The sequence below is a fragment of the Galeopterus variegatus genome, unplaced genomic scaffold, assembly GCF_000696425.1.
Source record: "Galeopterus variegatus unplaced genomic scaffold, G_variegatus-3.0.2 Scaffold970, whole genome shotgun sequence".
Classification (NCBI taxonomy): Eukaryota; Metazoa; Chordata; class Mammalia; order Dermoptera; family Cynocephalidae; genus Galeopterus; species Galeopterus variegatus.
In genome coordinates, this window is record NW_007727081.1 from 152,496 (window position 1) to 178,390 (window position 25,895).

At 49.9% G+C, this 25,895-nt stretch overlaps 2 protein-coding genes across 2 annotated transcripts; both read right to left on the reverse strand.

Annotated features, from left to right (window-relative positions):
• Nucleotides 1-2,112: 2,112 nt before the first annotated feature.
• On the reverse strand, nt 2,113-21,164 carry POLR2A (polymerase (RNA) II (DNA directed) polypeptide A, 220kDa). Its single transcript, XM_008573854.1, has 29 exons — nt 20,672-21,164; nt 17,394-17,526; nt 17,122-17,258; nt 16,856-17,029; nt 16,401-16,682; nt 15,913-16,074; nt 15,568-15,788; nt 15,215-15,347; nt 14,577-14,701; nt 14,268-14,478; nt 13,640-13,849; nt 13,380-13,548; nt 13,104-13,198; nt 12,753-12,956; nt 12,381-12,603; nt 11,752-11,935; nt 11,163-11,334; nt 10,965-11,070; nt 10,663-10,868; nt 7,867-8,091; nt 7,472-7,718; nt 6,988-7,088; nt 5,425-5,529; nt 5,154-5,336; nt 4,743-4,946; nt 4,378-4,564; nt 4,130-4,243; nt 3,808-3,957; nt 2,113-3,706 (listed from the first exon to the last, which is right to left on the reverse strand). The coding sequence occupies exons 1-29, from the start codon at nt 20,762-20,764 to the stop codon at nt 2,550-2,552; spliced, it is 5,913 nt and encodes a 1,970-aa protein (XP_008572076.1). The 5' UTR covers nt 20,765-21,164; the 3' UTR covers nt 2,113-2,549.
• Nucleotides 21,165-23,010: 1,846 nt separating this feature from the next.
• On the reverse strand, nt 23,011-25,774 carry SLC35G6 (solute carrier family 35, member G6). The gene is made up of 2 exons (XM_008573855.1): nt 24,883-25,774; nt 23,011-24,374 (listed from the first exon to the last, which is right to left on the reverse strand). The coding sequence occupies exons 1-2, from the start codon at nt 24,883-24,885 to the stop codon at nt 23,361-23,363; spliced, it is 1,017 nt and encodes a 338-aa protein (XP_008572077.1). The 5' UTR covers nt 24,886-25,774; the 3' UTR covers nt 23,011-23,360.
• Between the last annotated feature and the right edge of the window lie 121 nt (nt 25,775-25,895).

The following is a 25,895-nucleotide window of genomic DNA, read 5'->3' on the forward strand; positions in this document are numbered from 1 at the left end:
CTTGGTGTTGTCAGCACCACACTCAGCCAGTGAGTGAACCGGCCATCCCTATATGGGATCCGAACCCGTGGCCTTGGTGTTATCAGCACCGCACTCTCCCGAGTGAGCCACAGGGCCGGCCCTCAACATGAATTTTGGATGGGACACGCATTCAAACCATAGCACTTAGTACACATCCTATGAACCAGCAATTCTATTTCCAGGATACACCCTACAGAAACTCATGCATGTGTGCACCGTTGGACAGGTACAGGAATTTTTACAGTGGCGATGTTGTAATAAACAACATTATCAGTAGCATGGGTAAAGTTTACATTTAAACAATGTAATAGTCTATTCTATAGGTTAACGAATAGTTATAAACCTCAACATGGATGAATCTCTAAAACTTAATGTTGACTAAAAGAAGCATGTCACAAAGGATATATACAATGTGTTTAATTTATATGAAGCTCAAAAACATATTAAATAACATTTTAAAGGACATATGCATAGAAATCTATAAAAGATTTCTATGAACAACAGAACAATAAACACAAAATTAAAGATAGTGTCTACCATTAAGAGGGAAGACCATCCCTATGTGGGATCCGAACCCTCGGTGGGAGCGCCACCATGCTCCCAAGCGGCACACTGTAGCAGTGCGCTACCAGGCCGGCCCAAATTCAAATTTCATTTAACCTTTTTCTCCTTAATAATTGTAGAATATTAAATATTACAGAAATAATACCATTCTCATAAAACAATTTCTATTTAACTTTCCAGCCCCCAGAATACATGCTGAGAGATATCTGAATGATGTTGACCAACTGCCAATGCTAGTTTCTAGGTGGTGAGATTTGGGGAGATTTGTTATTGTTTTCTTTCTATAGTACTTGGATCTTTTATAATAATATATATTTTTTATAAAAACAAGTTACTTCTGGCCCTGATAACACCAAGGTCCTGTACTGGCCAGCCGACAAAACAACAAAAACAAATCACTTCTTTAAAACAATTTAAGATCTGTATTAAATGTGGCAAAATATTACCTCTCATCTATAATCTTAGTGATAATATGTGTCAGCCATATCACTTTCTATTCTTTGAAACATGCCAAAATAATTAAAAATATCTGAAGTAAACCAGAAATAACTTATAGAGAACCTACAAAGTTGAAATTCACATTAAGGCACTAATGAAAGAAAAAAAGAAATGGCCAACTAATAACAGCAAACTGTCTCCCAAATCTTTTAACTCCAGCTTTAAAGTGTATTATAGTAGGGCCGGCCCGGTGGCGCACTGCTACAGTGCGCCGCTTGGGAGTGCGGTGGGTGGCGCTCCCGCCGAGGGTTCGGATCCCACATACAGACCGGTTCCCGCTCACTGGCTGAGCGAGGCGCGGGGGCGACACCGAGGGTTGCGATCCTGTTGCCGGTCCCGGTCTGGTACGGGCGCGACACTGAGGGTTGCGATCCGTTGCCGGACACGAAAAAAGACAAAAAGGAAAAAATAAAAAAATAAAAGTGTATTATAGTATTGGCTGGCCAGTTGGCTCAGCTGGTTAGAGTGCAGTGTTATGACATCAAGGTCGTGTTTGGATGTTTGGATCCCCACAACAGCCGGCACCAGAAAAAAAAAAAGTGCATTACAGTATCCATAATCTTTTCATTGTTAGTTTGAAGCCAAAGTGAAAACGTGTGTTTGTTCACTTATTAGAGTGACTCAAGAAAAGTGTAGGAAAACAAGATCGAAAGGAAATATGCCTCCTAGTGGCAGGAGGAGGGTGACCATTTTCTTGCCTCTGTATTGTACCTCTCTATACTTTTCCAGATTTGTTATGATAATCAGTAAAACAGGTTAAAAAGCTGTTATGTTCTATATTGACTTAACGCAGGACAAAGGCTATACCCACCTGATCACTACAAACCCAGCACAGGGCACGGTCTGGCACCCAGCAGGGACTCAGTGTTTGTTCAATGAATGAATCGAGTCTGCTCTCATTTTCCTGCCTCCCCTCGCCCTTAGGGATAAGCTAAAACACACTAAATGGCAACAGCAGCCCAGGTAGGGGCAGGGGCCTGGTTATTCATGCCTCCCCAAGAACCCCAATTAAGCACTCGATCTACATACTTTTGGTCAAAATTAGTAAACTTTATTTAAACTTCAAAAAAATAAAATAACAAGAGGCAGTTTCAGCTTTGTTCTTCCCAAGGATCAGGCGTAACAACCCACAACAGGAACTACCCCTAACAGGTTAAAACACCCTTTACCCCCAATCAAGCCACAGGCAAGGAAGGATCTTCAATTTGGGGACAGGCATGGGGTGCGTAGGGTATGAAGAACAACACAGCTAGGTCAGTGGGTTCTGAGACAGCACAGGTAGAGAACAAGACAAAAAGCCCCACCGGAAATGGGACTCAGAACTTCAACAGGGAACTCTGTCATAAGGAGTTATGTACAAGGGAGCTGGGCTGGGGATTACAGCCCACGAGGGAGGCAGGAGAATCGCAGAGCACTACCAGGGCTGCCCTTGGCCCTAGCCAGCTGCCACTGCGTCCCACTCACCCTCAGTTCTCCTCATCACTGTCATCCGGGCTGATAGCCGGGCTGGTGAGGCTGTAGGTGGGGCTGGTGGGTGAGTAGCCAGGAGAAGTGGGAGAGTAGGTAGAGCCTTTGGGGGAGGTGGGTGAGTAGGTGGGACTGGTGGGTGAGTACTTGGGGGAAGTGGGTGAGTAGGTGGGGCTAGTAGGTGAATACTTGGGGGAGGTTGGCGTGTAGACTGGAGAAGTTGGTGAATAAGTAGGAGACGTTGGTGAGTATTTTGGGGTGGTGGGTGAATAGGTGGGGCTGGTAGGCGAGTACTTGGGGGAGGTGGGTGAATATTTGGGGCTGGTGGGTGAGTACTTGGGAGAGGTTGGGGTATACTCTGGCGAGCTGGGACTGTAGGAAGGACTGGTTGGGGTATACTTGGGTGAGGTAGGGCTATAGCTGGGTGAGCTAGGGCTGTAGCTGGGAGAGCTTGGGGTGTAGGTTGGAGACTGTGGTGTGTATCGGGGGCTGGAAGGGGAATAGCTTGGTGAGGTTGGGGAGTAGCTGGGTGAAGTTGGAGAGTAACTGGGAGAGGTTGGGCTGTAGTTGGGGCTGGTTGGTGTGTAGTTGGGACTAGTAGGTGAGTAGCTGGGTGATGTTGGGCTGTAGCTGGGTGATGTTGGGGTGTAATTGGGACTAGTCGGAGAATAGTTGGGGCTGGTGGGTGAGTAACTTGGGGAAGTTGGTGAGTAGCTCGGAGATGTAGGTGAGTAGCTAGGAGATGTTGGTGAGTAGCTGGGGGAAGTAGGTGAGTAGCTGGGTGAAGTTGGTGAGTAACTGGGAGACGTTGGTGAATAGCTGGGAGATGTGGGCGAGTAGCTGGGAGAGGTTGGTGAGTAGCTAGGTGATGTCGGTGAGTAACTCGGGGAAGTGGGCGAGTAGCTGGGAGAGGTTGGGGAGTAGCTGGGAGAGGTAGGGGAGTAGCTGGGAGACGTGGGTGAATAGCTGGGAGACGTTGGGGAATAGCTGGGTGACGTGGGGCTGTAGTTGGGACTGGTTGGAGAATAGGATGGAGAGGTAGGGGAGTAGGAGGGTGACGTGGGGGAGTAAGAGGGACTCTGGGGAGTATAGCCCCCCGGGGAGCGGGGCTCGTAGGCAGGTGATGTTGGTGAGTAGCTGGGAGACATGGCACCACCTGTGGGAAAGAAGCAGACAAAGGAGATAAGTGATGGAAACACCAGCCCAGGAGGAACCAAGGAGGAAATGAACCTGGCCTGACAGACAGTGACAACTCACCTGGTGAGGGGATGTACGGGCTGGAGGGGCCTGGGGAGCCCGGGGAGCCCGGTGTGGGAGACCAGGCAGGCGAGTAACCTGGGCTGAAGCCGCTGGCATCTGAAGCAGCACTTGGAGAGAAACCGGCTGCCCCTGGGGTCATCCCACTCCCTGCAAAGTGACAGAAACAGGTTAAACCCAGAGCTGGAGCCCATCCGTCAAACACACATACACACACCTTTCCTGAGCCCTCTGTGGCCTCAGGCATTTCAACAATGATGACCATTCACCATCCTGCCTCTGAACCACCTAGAGGGCCCCCCTGCTGGGCCAGGTTACTCACCAACACTGGGGGACCAGGCACCATAGGCTGGGGTTGCACCCTGGTTCCAGGGCGTCATGGCAGGAGAGATTCCTCCCATGGGACTGGGTGCTGAGCCGAAGAACATGCCGGTGGCTGCAAAGAGGCCCACAGTGGCTTATGAGGAACAGCACCTGGGGACTGGCAGGCTCCTCCCATCCTCGGGCCTGTCCCTCCCCGCCCCCCAAAGACCCAGCTAGGCCCTGTGCAGCAGACGCCTTCATACTCACGTCCAGCAGCCCCCAGGCCGGGGATATTGGTAGGGATCTCCATGCCGTACTTGCACTTCTCTGCATCGAGCAGGAGATCAAAACAGCCAGTGCCAGCTGGAGCTAGCTGGCCCAGCATGATGTTCTCAGAGACCCCCTTCATGGGGTCACTCTCCCCGTGGGCAGCTGCTTCCATAAGCACATCCACCTGAACAACCAGAGAGCACAGGCCCCATGAGACCCCTCCACACACAGCACTCAGGGTTGTTCCACCATCGTCACAGCCCAACCATCCTCAAGAGGGAGGAATAGCACCAGGGCCTGCCATACGTTCACGCTGTGGCAGTACCCTCCCCTTCCACCCCGCTCAGAAGTCCTCCCATTACCGTTTCCTCAAAGGAGCACTTCATGAGAGGTCCCGTGTCCTGGCGGTTGACTCCGTGTCGGGTGATGGCCATTAAGTGGCCACGACAAGTCATTGTATCACACAAGAGAGCTAAGTGCCGGTAATTGACATAGGACCCATCAAAGGAGATGACGTGGTACAGCTCCCGCTCCAGGGCCTTCCGCACGGCTTCTATACCCAGTACCTGAACAGGGGTTGCGAGGACGGGTCAGGACCGAGTAGCTCTGCCCTCCTCCCTGCTGTCGCCGCCACCCAGGTCCACAGAGAGGGAGTCAGGGAAAAATGGACTCAAGCAGAAACAAATCTGAGCAAGGAGATCATGAGGGAAGAGCACAGAATGAGGGGCCTGAGAGCCAGGCAAGACTCCAGGCAGTGCACTATGAAGGTTTACCGTGAAGATCTCCACAATGTCGTTGGATGTGGTGCGCACGGGGTCCACATCCTTCTCGCTCAGCACCCGCATCAAGCTCACGCCATCCGTCTCCAGGATCCACTCCTGCAGGGCCTTGAACTCCCCATCCTCCGTGATGATGATCTTCTTCTTGTTGTCTGTCTGTGGCAAGTGCATGTACACCTGGGGGGGACAGAGCGAGCTTGGGTTGGGCAGGGTGGCAAGATGGAGAGAAGTGGGGGAGGGGGTAGTGGGAGAGGGAAGGGCTGACCTTGCTGATCTGCTCAATACCCTGCAAGGTCATATCTGTCAGCATGTTGGACTCGATGCAGCGCAGGAAAACATCATCGTCCATCTTGTCCACCACCTCTTCTTCCTGCAACAAGAGCAAGGTCAGCACTCCTAAAATCCTCTTGTCCCTTCCCTGGCTCATGCCTCAAACTATAGCCTCTTCCTAAAGGGTCAGCCACCAGACTACCCCCATCAGCTCCAGTGAGACTACATTTTATCATGACTTTACAATACAGTAGTCCCTGCTTATCCACAGGTGATACGTTCCAAGAGTCCCAGTGTTTGCCTGAAACTGTGGAACCCTATATATATTATGCATGAATCTCTTTCCCTCTTTACAATTTCACAGATAGAAGATTCATTCTTACTGTAGATCTTAGCAACCTCAATTCATGACTTTATTTTTTTAAGGCTAGTCAGGTGAGGAGTGGAAGAAGGATAAAGCCATATGTAACTGGCTGGGATCAAGCAGTCGTAAACCCCACTGCACTCGGACTGGCCTTTTTTCCTCAAGTCCAAAACTTTCACCTTTTCACTCAAAGGAGGCTCTTTACAGCTTCGCTTTGTCATACCAAAATTGTCAGCATCACTACCCTTGTGCTTTGGGGCCATTATAAGGTAAAATCAGGGTTATTTGAACACACGCACTGCAATATACTGCAACCTTCGATCCAATAACTGAGACTGGTACTCAGAAAAGCATGCAATTTAAAATTTATAAATTGTTTATTTCTGGAATTTTCCACCTAATATTTTTGGACCACAGGTAACAAAAATGATGGATAGGGGGAACAACTATAATATTAAAAGAAACCTAAATAAAGGCACCCACACCCCCCACCCTAACACAATTTCCACTTGCATACAGTCTACCTAGTAGCTGGCCCCACGTAGATGTAGATGTGTGGTGCACTCCAGCCTTCATGACCAGGCACTAGGCACTCCCTGCCCTGGGTCCTCGAACTTAACCGAGTGTGTGCCCAGGGTATTACCATAGTGATAATAATCTCTTTTCATGAATATATATTGTATTCTGTTAAAACATATCCAAATTTTAACTATTCTGACAGTTCAGTAATTAGTGAGTTCTTGAATTTTTAATATTAAAGCACCAGGCAGCCAAATGTGATGGGAGTGAACTCCCTAGTCAAACACTTTCATGGGTCTTGTTATACCTGCCGTCATATCACTTTTCCTACTGTCCCCTTGCCCCCAACTCTGTCACTTGCACCCATGGCTGAGGTTTGTGTTGCCTTAGGAAAACAAGCTACAGGAGCCTTGGGGGAAGAGAGAGCCAATAATGAGGATGCACCCCCATTTCAACGCCATCTGTTTTATGTATTTTGTTGCAGCTTTGAATTTCAAAACTTTTTTTTAACTTTTGAAACTCTGAAAATCATTGATAACTCCTGTTCCCTATTCCTAAATGAGGGGGTTGTGACTGTCCCCTCGATGTTGCTTCCATCTTAATTTGTCTGGTCACTAACAAGATTTAATGGTTTCCTACGTATGACATAGCAATTTCTCCTTGGGTCCCATTTACCTCTTGCATCTTGTTTTCATCACTGTTCATGATGCGGATACGGAGCACCAGCTTCTCTGCATTATCATCATTAAAGATGCAATTCAAGTCATCACCAAAACCTAGTAGGGACAAGAATGAGCCATGAGAAAGATTGCATGTAGACTGCATCTAACATGACTTGCCTCCTAGTCACTGTCCACTGGAGGCTCTCCCCTCACTGGTTCTCTTTTGGCTCCTTTCTTCTCATAGAATTCCTCTAGAAAGAGGGAAGGGAAAGGGAGCACAGAGGAGATCTCAGAAGTCTGAGGACCCGGGGGAAGGGGAGTGAAGAAGTCTGAGGACCAGGGAACAATGACCATGGAGAAGAGATGTCTTGAAGGGGCAGAACTGCTACACAGACGCAGTGAGGGGGGTGGCTCCTTCAGGATTTCAGTGAAGTGAACACAACAGAAGTAGGAGCTCAGGTGGGACTCCTGAGTCAGGCCTGCCCTCCCAGCCTTACCAGCATTGATCTTCTCAGCAATCTGCTCCATGGTCAGCTTCCGGTCAGTCATGTGCTTCCGGTCCAGCTCCACCCGTAATAGCCAGGGGGAGATTCGGGCCACATCAAAGTCTGGCATCTCATAGTAGACATTCACCCACTCCTGATCTTCTGCCACCACCGTGCTCTGAGGGTTGGGGTCATAGTAGATGGCTGTATTGGCAGTCACCTTCCTCAATGTTGTATGTTCCAGGCAGCACAGAATGTCCTGGGAAGAGACAGGGATTCATGATGGGCATTTTGGTAGCCCCAAAGGCCTCTCCAGACCCTATCAAGGGAATCTCGAGACCATTATTCAAGGGAAAGAATTCATCTCCTTTTTTCCTGCCAAGATGCCCATCATGCCCAATCCATACCTTGGCTCTCTCAGCATCTCGAGCAGACTGGCCCAACAGGAAGACTGTAAGTGAGGGGGTCTTTGGCTTCTTAGAAATGTTGATAAGTTCTTTAAGTCGGGGCACACCCAGCGTCACATTCTTGGCAGACACACCAGCATAGTGAAAGGTGTTCAAGGTCATCTGGGTGGCAGGTTCTCCAAGGGACTGGGCAGCCAGAGCTCCCACCATTTCCCCAGGATGGGCCTAAGGAAAAGCTAGCATCAGACAAAGCCAACGCTTCTTTTCTGGTAAATGAAAGTGGGATGCAGTCAGGGATGGGACTAGCCACTAATCTTAAATGACATGGGGCAGATGAGTTTAAAAAAAGCAGAGACTTAAAAAATCAGTCTTATTTGATCATCCCCTTCCTCAGAGCTTCAATTTACAGCACACCATTCAGGACCTGATGCACTGCACATCCAGAAAAGACTACTATACCACCTAAAATCCAAATACCCAAACATATGTTAAATTTACAGAGCCAATATTCATTTTACAATAGTGGAAAAGGAAGTTCCTCATGTGCATTATTTTAATTAATATATAATCACATACCATTAAATTTAAGAACTGGAATCATACAGTATGTAGCCTTTGCAGACTAGTTCCTTCCACTAATATGCAGTTGAGTCTCATTACTTTTTGAGGCTTGAGAACTCATTACTTTTTAATCTCTGAATAATATTCCCATTTTGTTTATCCACTCATCAATGGATGAACATTTAGGTTGTTTCCACTGCTTGACTACTGTAACACTGCTGTGAACGTTTGTATATATGTGTTTGTGCAGACATGTTTTCAGTTCTCTTGGGTATATGTCTAGGAGTGAAGCTGCTGGGCCGCATGGGAACTCTGTTTAACCTCCTGAGGAACTGCCAGACTGTTTCCCAAAGCACTTGCACCTTTCCCACCAGCAACATGTGAGGGTTCCAGTTGTTCCACATCCTCACCAACACTGGTTACTGCCTTTTTTATTTTACTCATCCTAGTGGGTGTGAGGTAGTATCTAACTGCGGTTTTGATTTGCATTTCTCTGATGGGTAGTGACACTGAGTATTTTTTCATGTGCTTATTCTTTTTTGGGGAAATACCTATTGAAATCCTATAACATTTTTATTTTTGACTTATTAAAATCCTTTACATATTCTTTATGCATGGCCCTTATCAGATATATGATTTGCAAATATTTTCTCCTATTCTGTGTGTTATCTTTTTACTTTCTTGATGGTATCCTGTGAAGCACAAAAGTTTTAAATTTTGATCAAGTCCAATTTATCTACTTTTTTCTTTGGTTACAAATGCTTTTGGTGTCATACCTAAAATTCCACTGCCTTACGTATGGTCATGAAGGTTTATCCCTATGTTTTCTCCTAAGGATTTTATAGTTTTAACACTCTTATTAAGCTCTTGGATGCACTTTCAAATATGTTTTGAATATGGTGTGAGGTAGGGACCCAAATTCATTCTCTTGCATGTGGCTCACCAGTTGTTCTAGCACTATTTGTTGAAAATACTACTGTTTCTCCATTTAATTGACTTGACATTCTTGTCAAACATTAAGTGACCTGGCTGGATAGTTAGCTCAGTTGGTTAGAGCATGATGCTGATAACACCAAGGTCCGGGGTTCAATCCCTGTACTGGCCAGTTAACAACAAAACAAAACAAAACAAAAACAAAAAAACAAAACCAACTGATAAAAATGTGAGGATTTATCTCTGGACTCTCGATTCTATTCTATTGATCTATATTTACATGTATCCTTATGCCAGTACCACACTGTCTTGATTGCTGTAGCTCTGAATTAAATTTTGAAATCAAGGAATGCAAATTTTCCTAATTTATTCTTTTTCAAGATTGTTTCAGCTATTCCGGGTCCCCTGAATTTCCATATAAATTTTGGGATCAGCTTCTAAGTTTCTGCCAAAAAGGCAGCTGGAATTTTGATAGGGATTGTGTTGAATCTCTGGATCACTTTGGGGAGTAGTGGCATTTAGCAATATCAAGTCTTCGAATCCATGAAGATAAGATGTCTTTCCATTTAAGTCTTCTTTAATTTCTTTCAATTATGTTTTGTAGTATTCACTAATGCATTTTTAATTACTTAATTTATAAAACCAGATTTACATCAAATAAATTCAGAGCTATGCCTAAAATTATAATGCTTTTCCCTCCTTTTATTATCCTGTAAAATCCTTAAAGACAGTGAAAGGATATTCCAATATCTATATATGCTTTTCCCTCCTTCTATTATCTATATATATGCTATTATGTGCTTCTATTATCTACATATTTTATTATCTATATACAATTTTCCCTCCTTCTATTATCCTGTAAAATCCTTAAAGACAGTGGAAGGATATTCCAATATCTATAAATCTCTTTTCTACTCACTCCCTCCAATTCCCTACCTCTACCTAAATTAGAACTCTGCACACAGCAGGCAATTTAGGAAAATAAAAAACAATATTTCTATTTCATATCCCAGTCATGCCATTATTTCCTGTATGGCTATCATAAAATACAGTCACTCTTTCCAGCCTCATTTTGTGTCTGCAACATGGGACTAACAATCCCTCCCCTACCAGGGTTGTATAAAGGTTTCTATAGTATAAAGGCACAATGTGCCAAACACAGGACTTGGTACACATCAGTCCCTCAAGGGATAAGCGCTATTATTAGGTGACTGAGGGCATAAGTGCACTGTTTTTGGAAACCAGAGAAGTCAATAGGTAGAAGGAGAAAAACAAGGCTGAGGTGAAGAGCACAACACTCACAATAGCTTGGTTGAACTTGGACTCAATCTCCCCAAGCAGCCAGTCGAAAGCTTCTCCACTGAGCCGAAACTCCTCAGCCATGCGGCGGGAACACAGTGTGGACCGCAGGTGGATGTTGAAGAGAAGAGTGGCATTCTCCTGAGCCTGCCGGCTTAGCGGGTCATCCCCATTCACAATCACCAGCTTCTTGCTCAATTCCTTGACTCCTGGGGGCCAAATGAGGAGTGCAGAGATCATCAGACCAGGGCCCAGCAGACTCCCATCCCCCAGCCTGGCCTGGAGATCCCTAAGCAGGTACTCACCCTCTACCACTTTGATAGGGTGCAGGTCAGAGGGAAGACGAGGGTTGATGTGGAAGATTTTCTGAGCGTTCCAGATCATGCGCAGCAGGTTACAAGGGAGGACCACCTGAGGGAGGAGGGAATGAAGGGAGGATTGCAAGTAGGGAGACAGTCATCCAGCAGCACTTCTCCTGCCTAGCATGTTCTACCCACACACACCTTGCTATCACCAGTTGGGAAAATGACCCTGAGCACCTCCCGATCCTCACGCATCCGCTCAAATTCCCGCTCCAGCTCATTCTGTATGTGTGCGTTGCTCAGCACATCCTTCACCAGGTCCTCTTGCAGAGTGCGTCGCAGGGCCCTCTCATTGGTATAATCAAAGCGGAACCTGTAAGTGGCAAGGGGTGGTCAGGGGCAAGTGAACTCTGGGGCCTGATCCCCACAGGCAGCACTGAGGCTCACAAAGGTGCACAGCCCACCAGGAACAGGGCTTTGAGGCAAGAAACCTGGGTGGAGAAATAAAAGATCCAGGCTAAGGACTGCCACTGGGATCTGAGCACACGCCTGCCCTGCTGAGTTTGCTTTGTACTATCACCAGGGCAAAGCAGGGGTATATCTCAAACTTGCCTCCATTCAACCCTCCCCTCATGATGCAGTTGTTTCAGATAGGTGGGGAAAGGGTGCTAGAAGGTAAAGTCCACTGCAAGACACAGTTAAGGCCATTTCTCGGGGGAGAGGTGAGCTTCCTACAACTCAAGCCCTGTGCCGCAGGGAGTGAGAACCACCCGCCTAACCGCCTCCTCACTTCTTCTCAAAAGCCTTGTTAGAAGGCTTAAGTGTAGCCAGGTTCTGGATCTCAACGCTTTCACCCGCCAGGCCATCCTCGCCATAGCGTAGCTGCACCACTTGGTTGATGGAGTTCCGCACAGTCGCATCGTACTTCACCATCACTGACTCCATGGACTTGATCAGCCGCCGCTGGATGTATCCTGGGGGGAGATAATCAATTGTAGGACCCAAGGCAAGAAGAAGATGACAAAGCCCAAAGACCTAGTCTAGGGCCTTAACCCACCTGATTCCCAGAAGAGCCAGCTAGTAGCCCCCTCATCCTTGAGGCCTTTTAATTAAAGCCATGTCCACCCCTAGATGGACTGAGGGCCCAGTAGAGTCCCCTAAGAACCACCCCATGGGACAGGCCAGAAGCAGAGCCTGAGTCCCTACCCCTGCATCAAGGAATGCTATAAAGCAATCAACACAAGGGCATTTGCCCAACTCTCGAGCTTTGGTCTTCTATTTTTTCCACAAAGGCCAAAATTATACCTCTGGGGACAGAAGCCTTTAGCCTTAGAATCCCCACTTCCCACCTGCCAGAGGCTTGTCCCCTGTGGCACTTCCTGGTACCAGCTCACAGAAGAGCCCTGAAGAAGGCCTCACCAGTCTCAGCAGTCTTGACAGCTGTGTCGATGAGCCCCTCACGACCCCCCATGGCATGGAAGAAGAACTCAGTGGGTGTGAGGCCAGCCAGGTAAGAGTTCTCCACAAAACCACGGCTCTCAGGCCCGTAGTCATCCTTGATGAAGTGAGGCAGCGTCCGGTGCTTGAATCCAAACGGGATCCGCTTGCCCTCCACATTCTGCTGCCCGACAACAGCAATGACCTGGGAAACAGAGAAGACGGGGTGTCTCTAACTCCCCATGCCTTAAGAACAAGAGTTCCCACTATTTTCCCCTAACTTCCACCACATACCCACCTTCGCCCTCCCAAATGTCAGGGTGGCCTCATATCTAGAAAGACAAGGCTCCTCACCTGGGAGATGTTGATCTTAGAACCTTTAGCTCCGGACACGACCATAGACTTGAAGTTGTTGTATTCAGATAGAGATTTCTGGGCAGAGGAGCCAGTCTTGTCTCGGGCATCATTGAGAATGCGGTTCACCTGATTCTCAAACGTCTGGCGCAGAGTGTTCCCTGGGGTGGGTTCCAGCTCATTGTTATGAGCCTTCTCGATGACCTGGAGGCAAAGTTCTTGGTGAGACATCAATCCCTACTCTACTCTCCTTCCCTCTAAGTCCCTATACACCCCCTTTGCTCTTGCTGATATTAAGTTTAAAGTTCCTGAGAGCCTCTTATTCAGTCTCTGCCCAGCCGTCCCTCTTACCTCTATCACATCCTGTTTGGCCTTCTTGATAGTGTTCTGAATGTCCTGATAAGTCTTAGAATCGGCAATGGAATCCCCAATGCCAATGGTATGACCTAGAAATAAGGAGAAATATCAGCAACACCCTCTTTGGACTCCTAAGAAACATGGGATGGAATCACAGCCAAGATAGTAGATGGAGGAACACCAAATCCAAGGAGCAAAGAGAAAGGGATGGAAGAACAGTAAGAAGTGGGAGAGGATTCACTGAGGACTTGGTAGAGCCCCTGTACTTACCCTCAATGAGAAGCCAGTTGTTAATGACAGTCTGGATGTTGGAGTAGAAGAGGCGAGTGATGTCATGACCCATCTCTAGGTAAGAGATGTGGACCAGGGAGCCGGCTGATGTGCCCAAAGACTTCTTACACAGGATGCCCATGATCAGCTCCCCATTCTCCACCACCACCTATGGAGAAAGCACCCACTCAAAGCCCCAGTTCAGGTTCTGGCTCCCACATCCAAATCCTGTCCCCACATATCCAGAAGCCAGGCCCTACCTTGGTATCCCCAGGAGAGATGTGCTTGTAAGGGCCACTGTCCTCATCATCAGGATGGGTGCTGTGGGTACGGATACAATTGATGTGGCCGGGTATGATGAGGGAAAAGATCTGTTTGCCTGTCCACAGGGGCCGGGGCTTCAGGATGGCTGGCTGTGGGACCTTCCCATCCCACGTGGACAGAAACATTAAGAGGTTCATCACTTCACCCTGTGAGACAAAGGGCAAGAAACATGGGAAGTCAGATCGAAGGCCTCATAACTTCAGAATGTCAGGAAGACTTCCCTGCCCAAGGAGGAAAACCAGATTTTGGAGGCCAAACTTGAAATAAGTAAAAATAAAGAAATAGATAAATAAAATTTTAATAAGGTATTTATTTTTCCCTTCACTTTTACAGATAACACCTGGAATTTTTAAGGAATTAAAAAGGGAGCCAAAGCCATACACCTTTTTTGGCCTCAGATCTTTCCTAACCCCTTCCCTTTGACCTCACCAGAAAAGGCATTCTCACAACAGATCAGTGCAGAATAAGGCAAGAAAAATACCATGGCTCTTCCTCCCAGCCTCTATCCCACTTCCCTGGAGCCCCTCTGCCGGCTCAAGCCTAGTTTCCATTTGGACCACATACCCTCTCCAGGAAGACATCTCTCTTGGTGAATTTGCGCACTGCTGTGAGTGTGTCCTGCACGATGCCCATGACAGGCCGATTGCTCTGGGGGGTGACAATCATGCGAGGCACCATGGCCAGCTCCTGGATCTCTGCCCGGGTCTCCAGAGACTGCGGCAGGTGCAAGTTCATCTCATCTCCATCAAAGTCTGCATTGTACGGGGTTGTCACACTGCAGTGAGACAGAAAAGTCAAGGTCAGGGAGATGTCTGCAGCAAAACCTCAAGGAGCAGCCCACCCCAGTCTGCTTCCCTCAGCCAGCGGCCTGACCTAAGATTCAAGCGAAAAGTAGACCAGGGGAGGATGCGGACTCGATGCCCCATCATGGACATTTTGTGCAAAGTTGGCTGCCGGTTGAAGATAACAATGTCCCCATCACACATGTGCCGTTCCACCTAGGGAGGGGAGGTAGGAAAAAGGTCTCAGTGAAGGAGGTATGCTAAGAATGAATTGACAATGGACCTAAAGACCTTTGTAGACTGAAAGAGATGATACTGTCGTGTTATTTCACTTGAAACTCTTATGGATCACCCCCTTCGGGACAGGCTCTGGACCAGACACTAAGTTATCAATGATGAATAAAATGTAGTATTCACCAATTTCAATGAACTCAGTCCGGGGAGAAAACTGAGAGACTCTGAATGTGAAGTGTTCTGCCCTGTTCCTCCACGGATGCCTCTTCCCAGCCATACACTGTATATGCTGCCCCTAGATTTATGAAAGCCCCACCCTGAATGCCAGCAGCAGGCAGCTACAAGCACACTTGGGACAGCAAAAGCCTTTAAAAAAGACAGTCAACAAGTCTGGATACTAATGAACAGGATAGCCTCAGACAGCCCACCCCAGCTTGCCCATTCCAGAAAGCTTCCTGCTAAGGTGGCTAAGAGAGACCCTGGCCTGTTACATGCCTTATAGCCAGTCTGCAGATGGAGGTCACTGGGCTTGGGGTGGAAACGCAAGTCAATGCGATCGCCGTTGTCTCGGATGATGTACTTGGCCCCTGGGTACTGACTGTTGCCCCTGCGTACTAGTTCCTGAAGTCTAGGAAGGAAAGAAATGCAATGAGCAAAATGCTTCCCAAAGAGCCTGTCATTACACTAACCCCAAAGCCTGAGTGGAAACCAAACTTCTAATCTTCAGTGCTCCCCCTCCCCACTCTGAGCCCACTTCCCCATGTGGGGAGAGCACACCTCTGGAAGCCTCACTATTGAGCCAAATCTGTCCCAACTACTCCAGGCAGGGATTCCAAACTGAGGCACACCTGTCAATGTTGAAGGGGGTGACAATCTCTGCAAAGGTCATGTTGGCGGCAATGGAGCGGGGCACGCCAACCTGGTCAATGGAGAGGTTGGGGTCTGGGGTGATGACAGTGCGGGCAGAGAAATCCACTCGTTTGCCCATCAGGTTTCCTCGCACCCGGCCTTCCTTGCCCTTCAACCGCTGCTTCAGAGACTTGAGGGGACGCCCAGACTTCTGCATGGCCTGTGAGGAAACATGGGGGTGCAACCCAGCAGTCAGCACAGGGCCCTCCTTCAGAGCTCTGGGGACTCATGCTGGTCCCCATCGGGCTCCAATCCACAGGGGGTGGAGGGGCATGCTAACTCACACGGGGCAAGCCAGGCAGCTCGTTGTCCACCATCGTGGCCACATGGAACTGGAGGAGCTTCACATCCTCTGCAATGACATGAGCCGCCGCACCATTCTGCTCATTTCGCCGCAGCTGATTGTTGATCTTCACAATGTCGGCCAGTTTGTGAGTTAGGTCATCCTGAGGTAAGAAGTCGCATCATCATCACATCCAGCCACCACTGATTGAGTGCTGGGCACATACACACCAGGCACGCAACACAGCTCTCATCCCCATACCACCTTGAGAAGCAGGTCAGCTCACTCTCAGTTTACAGATAGGAAAGCACCTTCATGACCTTCAACAGCTAGTAAATGGCAGGGTATTTTCAAACCCAGATCTGTCTGTCCATCCACCGCACACATGCTACTCCACCACAGGCTCCTGCACATGCACCACCCCCCACAGGGCTCCTCCCATCAGACACCTAGCCACCAGCCGACAGGCAGAGTCTTGGAGCCACTTACCTGGTTGCGGGCAGAGCCCTGCATCACGACAGCAGGCCGCACAGAGAGAGGAGGCACAGGCAGCACTGTGACAATCATCCACTCGGGCCGGGCATAGCGGGGCTCCATGCCCAGCACAAAACACTCCTCATCGGAGATGCGTTTGAAGATCTCATGCACTCGCTCCGGACTCAGCAGGATCTTCTTCTCTTGCGAGTCCTCGTTAACATGCTTCCACTCCGCATATAGCTCCAGCCCTGAGCGCCGAATCCTGGGCTGGTACCGCCCACAGCCACCATGGCCCTTCCAAGGAGAGAGAGGTGCCATCAGTGCCCAGATGTCAGGCCATTTCCCTCCACGCCCTGCCAGCCCTCCTGCTCCTCTGCGTCCTTCTGGTTCCCCTCTCATTCCTCCCTCAGGCCTCTGTAACCACCTCTGACCCCTCCTTCACAACAGTCTCTGCTAGCCCCGGCCACCTTTTCTTTGGTCAGATCCTCATCGCCTTCAGGCTGCTCCACTCCGAACTTGTTGTCCATCTCCTCCCCACCCTCGCAGATGTTTTTGCCCTTGCAAAGGTCGTAGACATGTGTGAGCCGCTTCTTGGGCTGCCCCTTAGACTTAGCCAGGATGTCCTTGATCTTTGGGTTGTTCTGGAGACAGAGCAGGGCAGGGTCAGTTGGGGCTGTCACCTGCCCCCACCAAACAGTCCCCCTTCCCAGGCCAGGGCCCATTCCCCACTCACAGAGTCCACAAGAAGTTTGGAGCAGAAGAAGCAGACACAGCGCAAAACTTTCATTGTCTTCACCAGGAAGCCCACGTGAAACACAGGTTTGGCCAGCTCAATGTGGCCAAAGTGGCCAGGACACTCTGTCATGTTTCCTGTGGGAACATATACCTGACACTTTCCTCCCAGCTCCCACTTACCTCAGAGAAGAGATCTCCAACCCTGGCTTTCCTTAAGGATCCAAGCCTCTTTCCTTCCCTCTGGGACCCCGCCTGGCACCCAGCACTTACCTGCACATGTTTGGCAGCGGCCAGTCCGCTCAATCACCCCCTGCCTCGGATCCATCAGCCCCCCAAGCTTGGGGCGGCCTCCCTCAGTCGTCTCTGGGTATTTGATACCACCCTCTGTCACAGACATTCGCTTCTGCAGAAAAGAAAGGCCGATAACAACTAAATAGGATTCCTAGTTTCCAGCCTTCGTGGCTGGGAAGCTCTGTATTAAGGCCTGAGAAAACCTCAAACTACTTACAAGAAGAACTAGTCAAGTTTAGCCTGGGGTGAGGGGAATGTGAGGTAAGTGTGAGTATACCTCTGGAATTGCCAAAGTTGAGTACCACAAGTCAAAAGCCTGTTCCCATCACTGAGGAGGGAGAGTGGTCATACTGGACTAAGGTCGAGCCCAGGGTCCGTACACATCACCCACCTCTAGGACTTGGACCCCAGACACCCCTCTGGGTTGAATTCTAGGTAGTTTTTAATTCTCATTTTCAAACAATGTTGCAATAATAAAAATCCTTCTATATGCATCTTTGCATACTTGTCCAATTATTTCATTCACTCATTTATTCAACTTTTTTTTTAATGGCTGGCTGGGACAAGGATCGATTAGTTTTCATTACCTGCCTATTATGTGCCAGGCACTATTTGAGATGCTGAAAAAACAGAGTTGACAATACAGATAGGACCCCTCTCCTCAAATTTACATTCTATTTAGGGAACAAGAAACAGAAAAACTCGTTTCAAGAGTGACAAGCTACAAAGAAAAATAAAATAGAGGACAGGGGTTAGAGAATGCAGGGGGAGTGCTATTTAAATAAGGTGGTCAGGGAAGAGCTCCTAAAGATATGACATCTGAACAGAGAGCATACTAACATAAAGGAATAAGCAAGAACAGTGAATAATAAAGTTCTCGAGGCAGGAAAAAGCTTGCAGTGTTAGCGGAAAAAGCTTGCAGTGTTAGCGGAACAAGCAGGTCAGAGGAATTAAAGAAAAGTAAAGAGGAGACGTAATGAGATGGAGAGGCAAGCAGGGGCCAGATAATATAGGACCTAATAGGTCAGAATAAGGAGTTTGGATCCTCTGGAGAGGACTCCATGCAGGGAAAGGATGCAATGAAATGATCGCTCTAGCTTGTCCTAGGCTCTTCTGCAAACTGTAGCAGACGAACTGAGGGCTAGGACTACTGCAGTAGTCCATGGGAAAGATGATGTTGGGGTGGAATATGATGAAAGCTAGCGGGGGAGATGGTCATAAATGGCTGGATTCCAGACAGATTTTGAAAAGCAGAACTGACAAACTGACAAATGGACTAAGTAGAGATTGTGAGAAAGACGAGAATCAAAGATGGCTTTTAGGTTTTTGGCCTGAGCAACTGGATGAATGGAAAAGTCATGTACTGAACCTGGCAAGACTAGAGGAGAGGCATATTTGAGGGAAGAAAGTAGGAGTGTTTTTTATTAAGGATAAATTTTTAGATAATGCTAAATTTTAGTTAATTTTTAGGTAATGCCGGATTAAGGGATATACATATTAAAAGATTAATAAAATTGTCAGATTGTCCTCCAAAGGTTAAACATATTTGTCCGTCTATCAACAACATATAAGCATGACTATTTCCCAATATTTTTGCCAGCAGGGGAAAATCAGATAAGAAAAACAATTTTATTTTAATTTGCACGTTTTAATTAGTAAGTTGAATATTTTTATGGGACATTTGTACTACTGTGAACTGCCTCTTCATATCTTTTATCCACTTTTCTAGTAGATGTGTATTTTCCTCACTGATTTGTAAGTGCTCCTTATATGTTAAGAAATCTAACTTTGTCCATCGCATTGCAAATATTGTTTCCTGATCTATTCTTTAGTTTTGTCCACCGTCTCTGATGAACAGAAATAGCTTATTTTTATGTACTGAAATCTGCCTTTCTCTTCCGTGTGTGTATAGTACATAGCTCATTTTAGGCACTCCATCAAATTTACCTATAGTGAACTCGTTACTATTAAGGTTTCTGCCCCTGGTATCAGTCCCCCAAAAGCCTTCTATATTTTTTCTAGCACTTTATAGGTTTTTTAAAGATTTAAATCTTAACTCCATCTAAACTTTATTATGTGAGTTGAAGATGTTCTGAACTCATGACATAGCTGAGCACTCTCGCCCTGCAAAATTGCCCTTTTCCACAAACATCGCCATGTAACTCCATTCTCCCCAGCCAACTGGCTCCCTCCTGTGAGCTCCACAAAGGAAGAAGTCCAAGTCACCAACAGCTCTCCCCAAGAACTACCCTCCTCTCCAGGCTCTCCTCCTTCCATTCTTACCCTCTCCCCCGATCTCTTCTTCACAGAGCCACCACAACAGCATTTTTAAAAATGTAAACTTGATGCCACTCTTATAAATGTCCAATTACTTCCTACTGAAAATAGAATTAAATCCTCCTTATCATGATTTATAATATCTCATGCTTCTCCAACCTATTCCTGTAAAACTCTCCTCACCCACTAAACCCCAGTCACACTGGCCTTTCAGCTCCAGGACATGCCAAGTTCATTTTTTCCTCGGCCCCTTCGCATTTGCTGTCTCCACTGACGGCAAAGCTCTTGCCCTGGAATGTATGGCCTAGATGACTGGCTGCTTCTCATCATTCGGTTAATGTCACCTTCTAAGACAAGCCTTCCCAGACCCTGACGCCATCCCATTTAAAGTAGCCTCACTTAGAGACTCTCTAATAGCAATACCCTGTTTCCCTTTATTCAAGGCACTTGCCATTAACTGCATTATCTTGTTCATTCATTTATTCATATGTTTATCGTCTGTCTCCCCTGCCACTTCCCACAGAAAGTGCTCTAGAAGGAAGGGTTCTTGTCTTGTTCAGCTCTGTATCCCCAACGGTTGTTTTGTCTATCACATTGCAGGTGCTCAATTAATATGTGTAAGAAGGGGAAAGGGAAAATCTGGGATTTGGCTTCCTCTCCAAACTTGGAAAGACCCCCTAGAATTCGTCTGACCTCGTTTAATGTGGGTAACTCCAACTCCGGCGTGTGAAATCAGTCACCCTTCTCTTCCTCCTTCTCACCCAGCAACCTCGCCCCCATCTCGGACACAGCGCTAAGCTTGCTCAAATCCTTGCAAAACCTAACTATGGTAGGCTCGAGGCTGGACTCCGCACGACCTTGGCGCCGCTAACCCATTCTCCCTGGCCGTCATCTGTAGGCAGCCAGAAGCGACAAGTTTCCGCAGCCATGGTCAAGCCCCGCCCGCCGGTGCGGGAGGGAGGGAGGCCAGACCGGCTTACCAGCTCATCCGGACTCAGGACTCCGAACTGCACTCTCTTGATGGTGCGCAGCGGGCATGCGCTGTCCCCGGAGGGGGGGCCACCCCCGTGCATCGCGGACGCAGGCACGCTGCGCAGGCGCAAACCTCACTACAAAAACCCTGCGCCGCCTCCGCCTAGGTGCTCAGATCCCGTCGGGGCGGCCACCGGGAAGGACCTCCCTGAGTTGGGAGGTAAAAGCCGGAGGAGAAAAGGTGGGGGAGGGAAGGAGGCGGGGAAATGAAAAGGAGCGAAAGGAGCTCTTCTCCGCCTTTCCGGAGATTTTTTGGCTCCCAAAAAGGAAAAAAAAAAAAAGGAGGGGAAAGGAAAAGGTTTTGAGGGAGGAAGAAGAAAAAGGGTAACGAATAAATAAGTAACCAGGCTCCCGGACGGCAGAGGTTACGGCAGTTTGTCTCTCCCCCTTCCGGGAGCAGCCTTCTTCTCCAACCGCCCCAGCCGCGCTCTCCGCGCTTCTGAGGAGAGAACTGGCGGAATGACGCCCTTTATAGACTCGCCCCGCAGCCCCGCCCCTTCCTTTCCCGCCCTCCCTTGCGCTACGGGGCCGCCTGCGCCGGCCTGCACGGGGCGCGCGCTCGAGTCGTTGGTCCTTCCTACTCGCTCCCTGGTTGGGCGACCTTTTGAAATGACAGGGGAGGGCAATTTTTGGAACCCCGCCGCCTCCCCTCGTTGCTCCCTCCTCCACTGAGTTTTAAGGTTTCCGGGATCAAGGGAAAAATCAGGCCTCTTTTATTCTAGTTTGGAGTACGGTTTCATCTTCAGCATGTCTCTCAATATCCACCCCCCAAGCTGGAAAATGGTCTGTCCTGAGAATCTTTAATGGAGGCGGGGGCCGGTCGAGTCCTCGGCGGAGGGGGGGGGGGGGCGGGGGGGGGGGGGGGGCGGGGGGGGGGGGGGGGCGGGGGGGGGGGGGGGGCGGGGGGGGGGGGGGGGCGGGGGGGGGGGGGGGGCGGGGGGGGGGGGGGGGCGGGGGGGGGGGGGGGGCGGGGGGGGGGGGGGGGCGGGGGGGGGGGGGGGGCGGGGGGGGGGGGGGGGCGGGGGGGGGGGGGGGGCGGGGGGGGGGGGGGGGCGGGGGGGGGGGGGGGGCGGGGGGGGGGGGGGGGCGGGGGGGGGGGGGGGGCGGGGGGGGGGGGGGGGCGGGGGGGGGGGGGGGGGGGCGCGGGGAGCGCTGGGGCCGTCCTTGGTCATGAATATGCAGTTGTCACGCTGAATATGCATGACCAGATCAAGATGGCGAGGCTAATTGCTTGTCCGGAAGTAGCTGATATTTGTCCAGCGGCCTCCAGGGATAAACATCTCTTGGTCTCTGACGCAGCTCTCTGCCGAGCCTTGGTCCTGGATCTCCGGCCGTAGCAAGCTCAAATAGGCCTCAACTCGGGGGCCTGCTCCGGAAGGAGGTTGGCCACAGTCCGGGAGAGATCACGGGACTGCGACAATCCGGGAAAAGCAGATTAGCCATGGGGCGGAACACGAAAGTCCTGGGGGATTTGGGGTCAAGGAGTCTGAACGTTAGGAAATCCTCCACCTTCTAGAATATTTAAGAAATAATATGGGGAGGCGGGGATCCCAAGGGATTCTCCAGTAAGCAGTGTAGGACTTCCACTCTCCCTTCAAGGCAGAGATGACATAAATTGCACAGCCGCATTCAGAGTGATCCTTGTTTGATGTCAATGTCACGTCACCACCCCAAGGGGGGGCACAACCACGAGGAAAGGAAACCGTCGCCCAGGGGAAAAAGGCACACTCCCTTCCCCCAGTGCAGCTGCTTGCTATGTCTCTTTGCCTGAGCACAGCACTCCAGCCCCAATGCTCTTCTTTCTGCTGCCAAAGGAGATCCTTCCCATGGCCTTCCGCCTGCCTGCCTCAGCCCTGTGGATCTGCTTCTCAGACCTTACTCTTTAGTGATGCCCTGATTCCCAGGACCCAACCTAGGTTCCACATTCCTCGGTCCCTAGATTTGTTCCACCTCTTCCAGGTGTTGTGAGGCACCCTCCCACAAGAAATGCACTTACACACCACTCGTGCAGAAAAGGGCAGTTTATTCACTCCAGCTGGCCAGCGACCATCTCCCAAGGAGCAAACAAGGAAAAGCAGCATTGAGCCTTGGTCTTGTGGGGTTTTTAATGGCAAAACTACATCCCGTTGGCACACGGGTTTGTCCAGGTGCACAAAGCAAGCCAGGGAGCTAGGTCACAGAAGACAAGAATGAGCTGTTCGAGCAATCAAGCATAAAACTTTTCATCGTGTATGTTCCCATGTAATAGTTCACTGTGTATGGTTCCTGTTCCCATGTAATAGTTTACTATGTATGGCTCCTGTTTCAATGCAATGGCTTTTGTTTCTATGAGGTCAACTGTTCCTCATGCAGAAGGGGGGGGGGTAGTGTGCAGGTCAGATAGGAGGCAAAATGGAGTTACTTAGGTTAAGCAAGCAATTCTACAGAAGCAGATAGCGTACGTTATGAGGGTGTAGGGAGCTTTATTTCACAGGTAGTCCCTCTCCACCAAGTCCCCAAGTCACCCTTGACTCGAGGGGTATCCCTCCCCCACACCACTTCTTTTCCAGTCATTCATTCTCCCACGTATGTATTCTGGTCTCTCTTTCTAGTTACCCCTGCCCCCCTCCACAACCCCCCAGCCTCTCAAGTTAGATCTCATTCCTCCACCTGCCCTTCCTTCTCACAGCTGAGGTTCCGGGCCGTGATGATGACAATGCTGCCCAATATGACCCCTGCCCCCGTGATGTCAGAAGGTGCCACGGTCTCATAGAGCACATAGTACTGCAGCATTAGGGCCACCACCACCTCAGAGTGCAGGACAGCACACACCAGAGCAGGAGGGGCCTTGGTGACCGCATAGCTCACACACACAAAGGAGACCAAGGAAAGGATCCCCACTGCCCCCACACAGATCCAACTCAGAGGGTCTTTGGGCAGCACAGGGGTCTGCAGCACAAAGAGGCCTGGCACAGAGGCCAACAGCCCCACCAAGCCAAATAGGAAGGCCACTGTCAGTAGACAAGAGGGGAAGTGAAGTGAGTGATAGACCAGAAGCCCCAGTGACAGTGCCAGTCCTCCCAGGAAAGCCAGCACATAGCCCAGGGCAGTGTAGAGGCCCGTGGTCCCCTCCTGCAGTGTCCCTAGTCCAGGTCCCACAATGATGATTAGTCCCAGGGTGCTGCCCAACAGGCCACACCAGTCATAGCTGCTGAGACCCTGGCTCTCGAGGCAGAGGGCAAGAAGAGCAGAGCTGATAGTGGAAGAACCTTTGCGAACGGTGGCAGCGTTGCCAGCGGGCACCATCTGAACCGCAGTGTAGGCACATCCAATGCTGAGGACGTTGAGCACAGCGTGGAAGAAAGCCCGGCGCCGGACATCAGGAGGTCCCAACAGTGGGTCGCCACGCAGTTTAAGTAGCAGGGCAATGGGGAGGTGGAAGAGGCATCGATAGATGAGCAGTTCCAGCGAGGGCAAGTGGGAAGCCTGGTAAGCCATGCGGCAGAAGAGGCCCACAAAGCCAGCAGGCAGTCCCCCACCCAGCAGAGCCACGAACAGGCCCTTGGTGGCATCAGAGGGCCGGCAGCGCTGGTGCGAGGGGAGGCTGGGTGGAGTGGAGGGCGGCGATGGCTGGGTAAGGTCGGGCAGGTTGAAGTCAGGGTGACTGCAAGCCTGTTAGGGAGAAAGGAGCTTGGGCCTGAGGGCAGCCATAGCTCAGATTACCTGGGGCAGGACGAAGTCCAGGGTGGGGGTCAGGGACCCTGTGGTAAAGTAGAGGGACAGGCTTTCTTGCTGAGGAACTCTTAGGAGCTAGAAAGGGGCCTGAAAGATGGATGAGGTGGTACAATATGGGCCTTGAGAATCTAAAGCAGGAAGCAGGGAGTGAGAGGTCCTGGAGCACAGTATTTCTCTGGGTAAGATGTTCCTGGGAGGAGAAAAAGGACTTAGGGATGCTCTGTTGGTTTGAGGAAGGGGAGGAATCCTCAGATGCTGTGTCTGCATGATGTCACGGGTTCCAGGGACATCTGGGTACACAATTGTGAATTTCATCTGTGGCTGTCTCTGGGACAGCTGGGAAGTTTTAGGGGAGGTGGGGAAGGGGAGCAGCCAGGAACTACAGGGAGGGAGTGTTGTTTTGGGCCCTCCCTCCTTCCCCCCAGCCCCCGACCCCCACACTCACCATCTTTCTTTGTATTTCCTCCTCTCCTCCTGGCTCAGGGGACCTGGGCCCCTCAGAGCTCCAGCCATTGTGACCTGGTTGGAGTAGGGGTGGGGTTCTTCCCTGGAACTTTCCTGAGGTTGGGGTGGGATTCTACCCTGGAACCTTCCTGAGGTAGTGGTGGGCCTATTTTCTCATTGATTCCAACTCAGCTTGTTTCATATCTACACCTCCATTATTCCAAAGTTTGTCTTGATTCTTTTGTTATCTTTATGACTCGCACTGTGGCTTTAAATTAATTTGTTTATTTGTGTCTTGCCTTGTTTCAGAAAGATTTTAAAGGAAGGAGCTCTGAGGGCTGGCTCCTCTGTCTCCTGAGTTTCTAATTTTCCAACACCAGGGAAGAGTCCCTGGGATTGTCCTTCCAGAGTTTCAGGAATGTTACTTCTGTGTGTTTTTCCACCTGGTATTGCGTTGGTGCTGTCAAAGGAGGCTCACTCTAAGTCCTCTGAGTTTACGCACAAGTATATAGATGTGGATATTTCCCCCGGCGGGGACAGAGTACAAAGCTGCATGTTCATCTGCACTGGTGGTCCTGGATGTATGCCCGTTCTGTAGGGCTGAGGCCTTTCTTGCCCAGGGCCTGCTGGGGGTCCCTGCGCATTCCTGGGGAGGGTGCACGTGTGTGTGTCCAGGGCTGCCCTGTGAGTGTGTTGACCCTGGGTCTGTGGGTCCCACGGGTCTGATTGTGAGTCTGCCATGTTGTGTGTCTGCGCCGGGAAAGCGTGTGGTGTGTGCGCACCGCTGTGAAGGGCGTGCAGGGGGAAGGGCGGGGGGAGTCCCTCCCTAGGGAGTGGGTGGTCGTGCGCCCCTGCAGAGGTGCTGCACCCCAGCCCGCGCTCAGCTGGTGTCCACCCGCCTGGTGGTCCTGCGTGGCCGCGTTTCCCTGCGCGGGATCAGCCCAGGCGAAGGCCGTCGGACTCTCCGAGCCTTGTGTCGGTGTCGCCTGCGCTGCGCCGGCCTCCTCTCGGCGG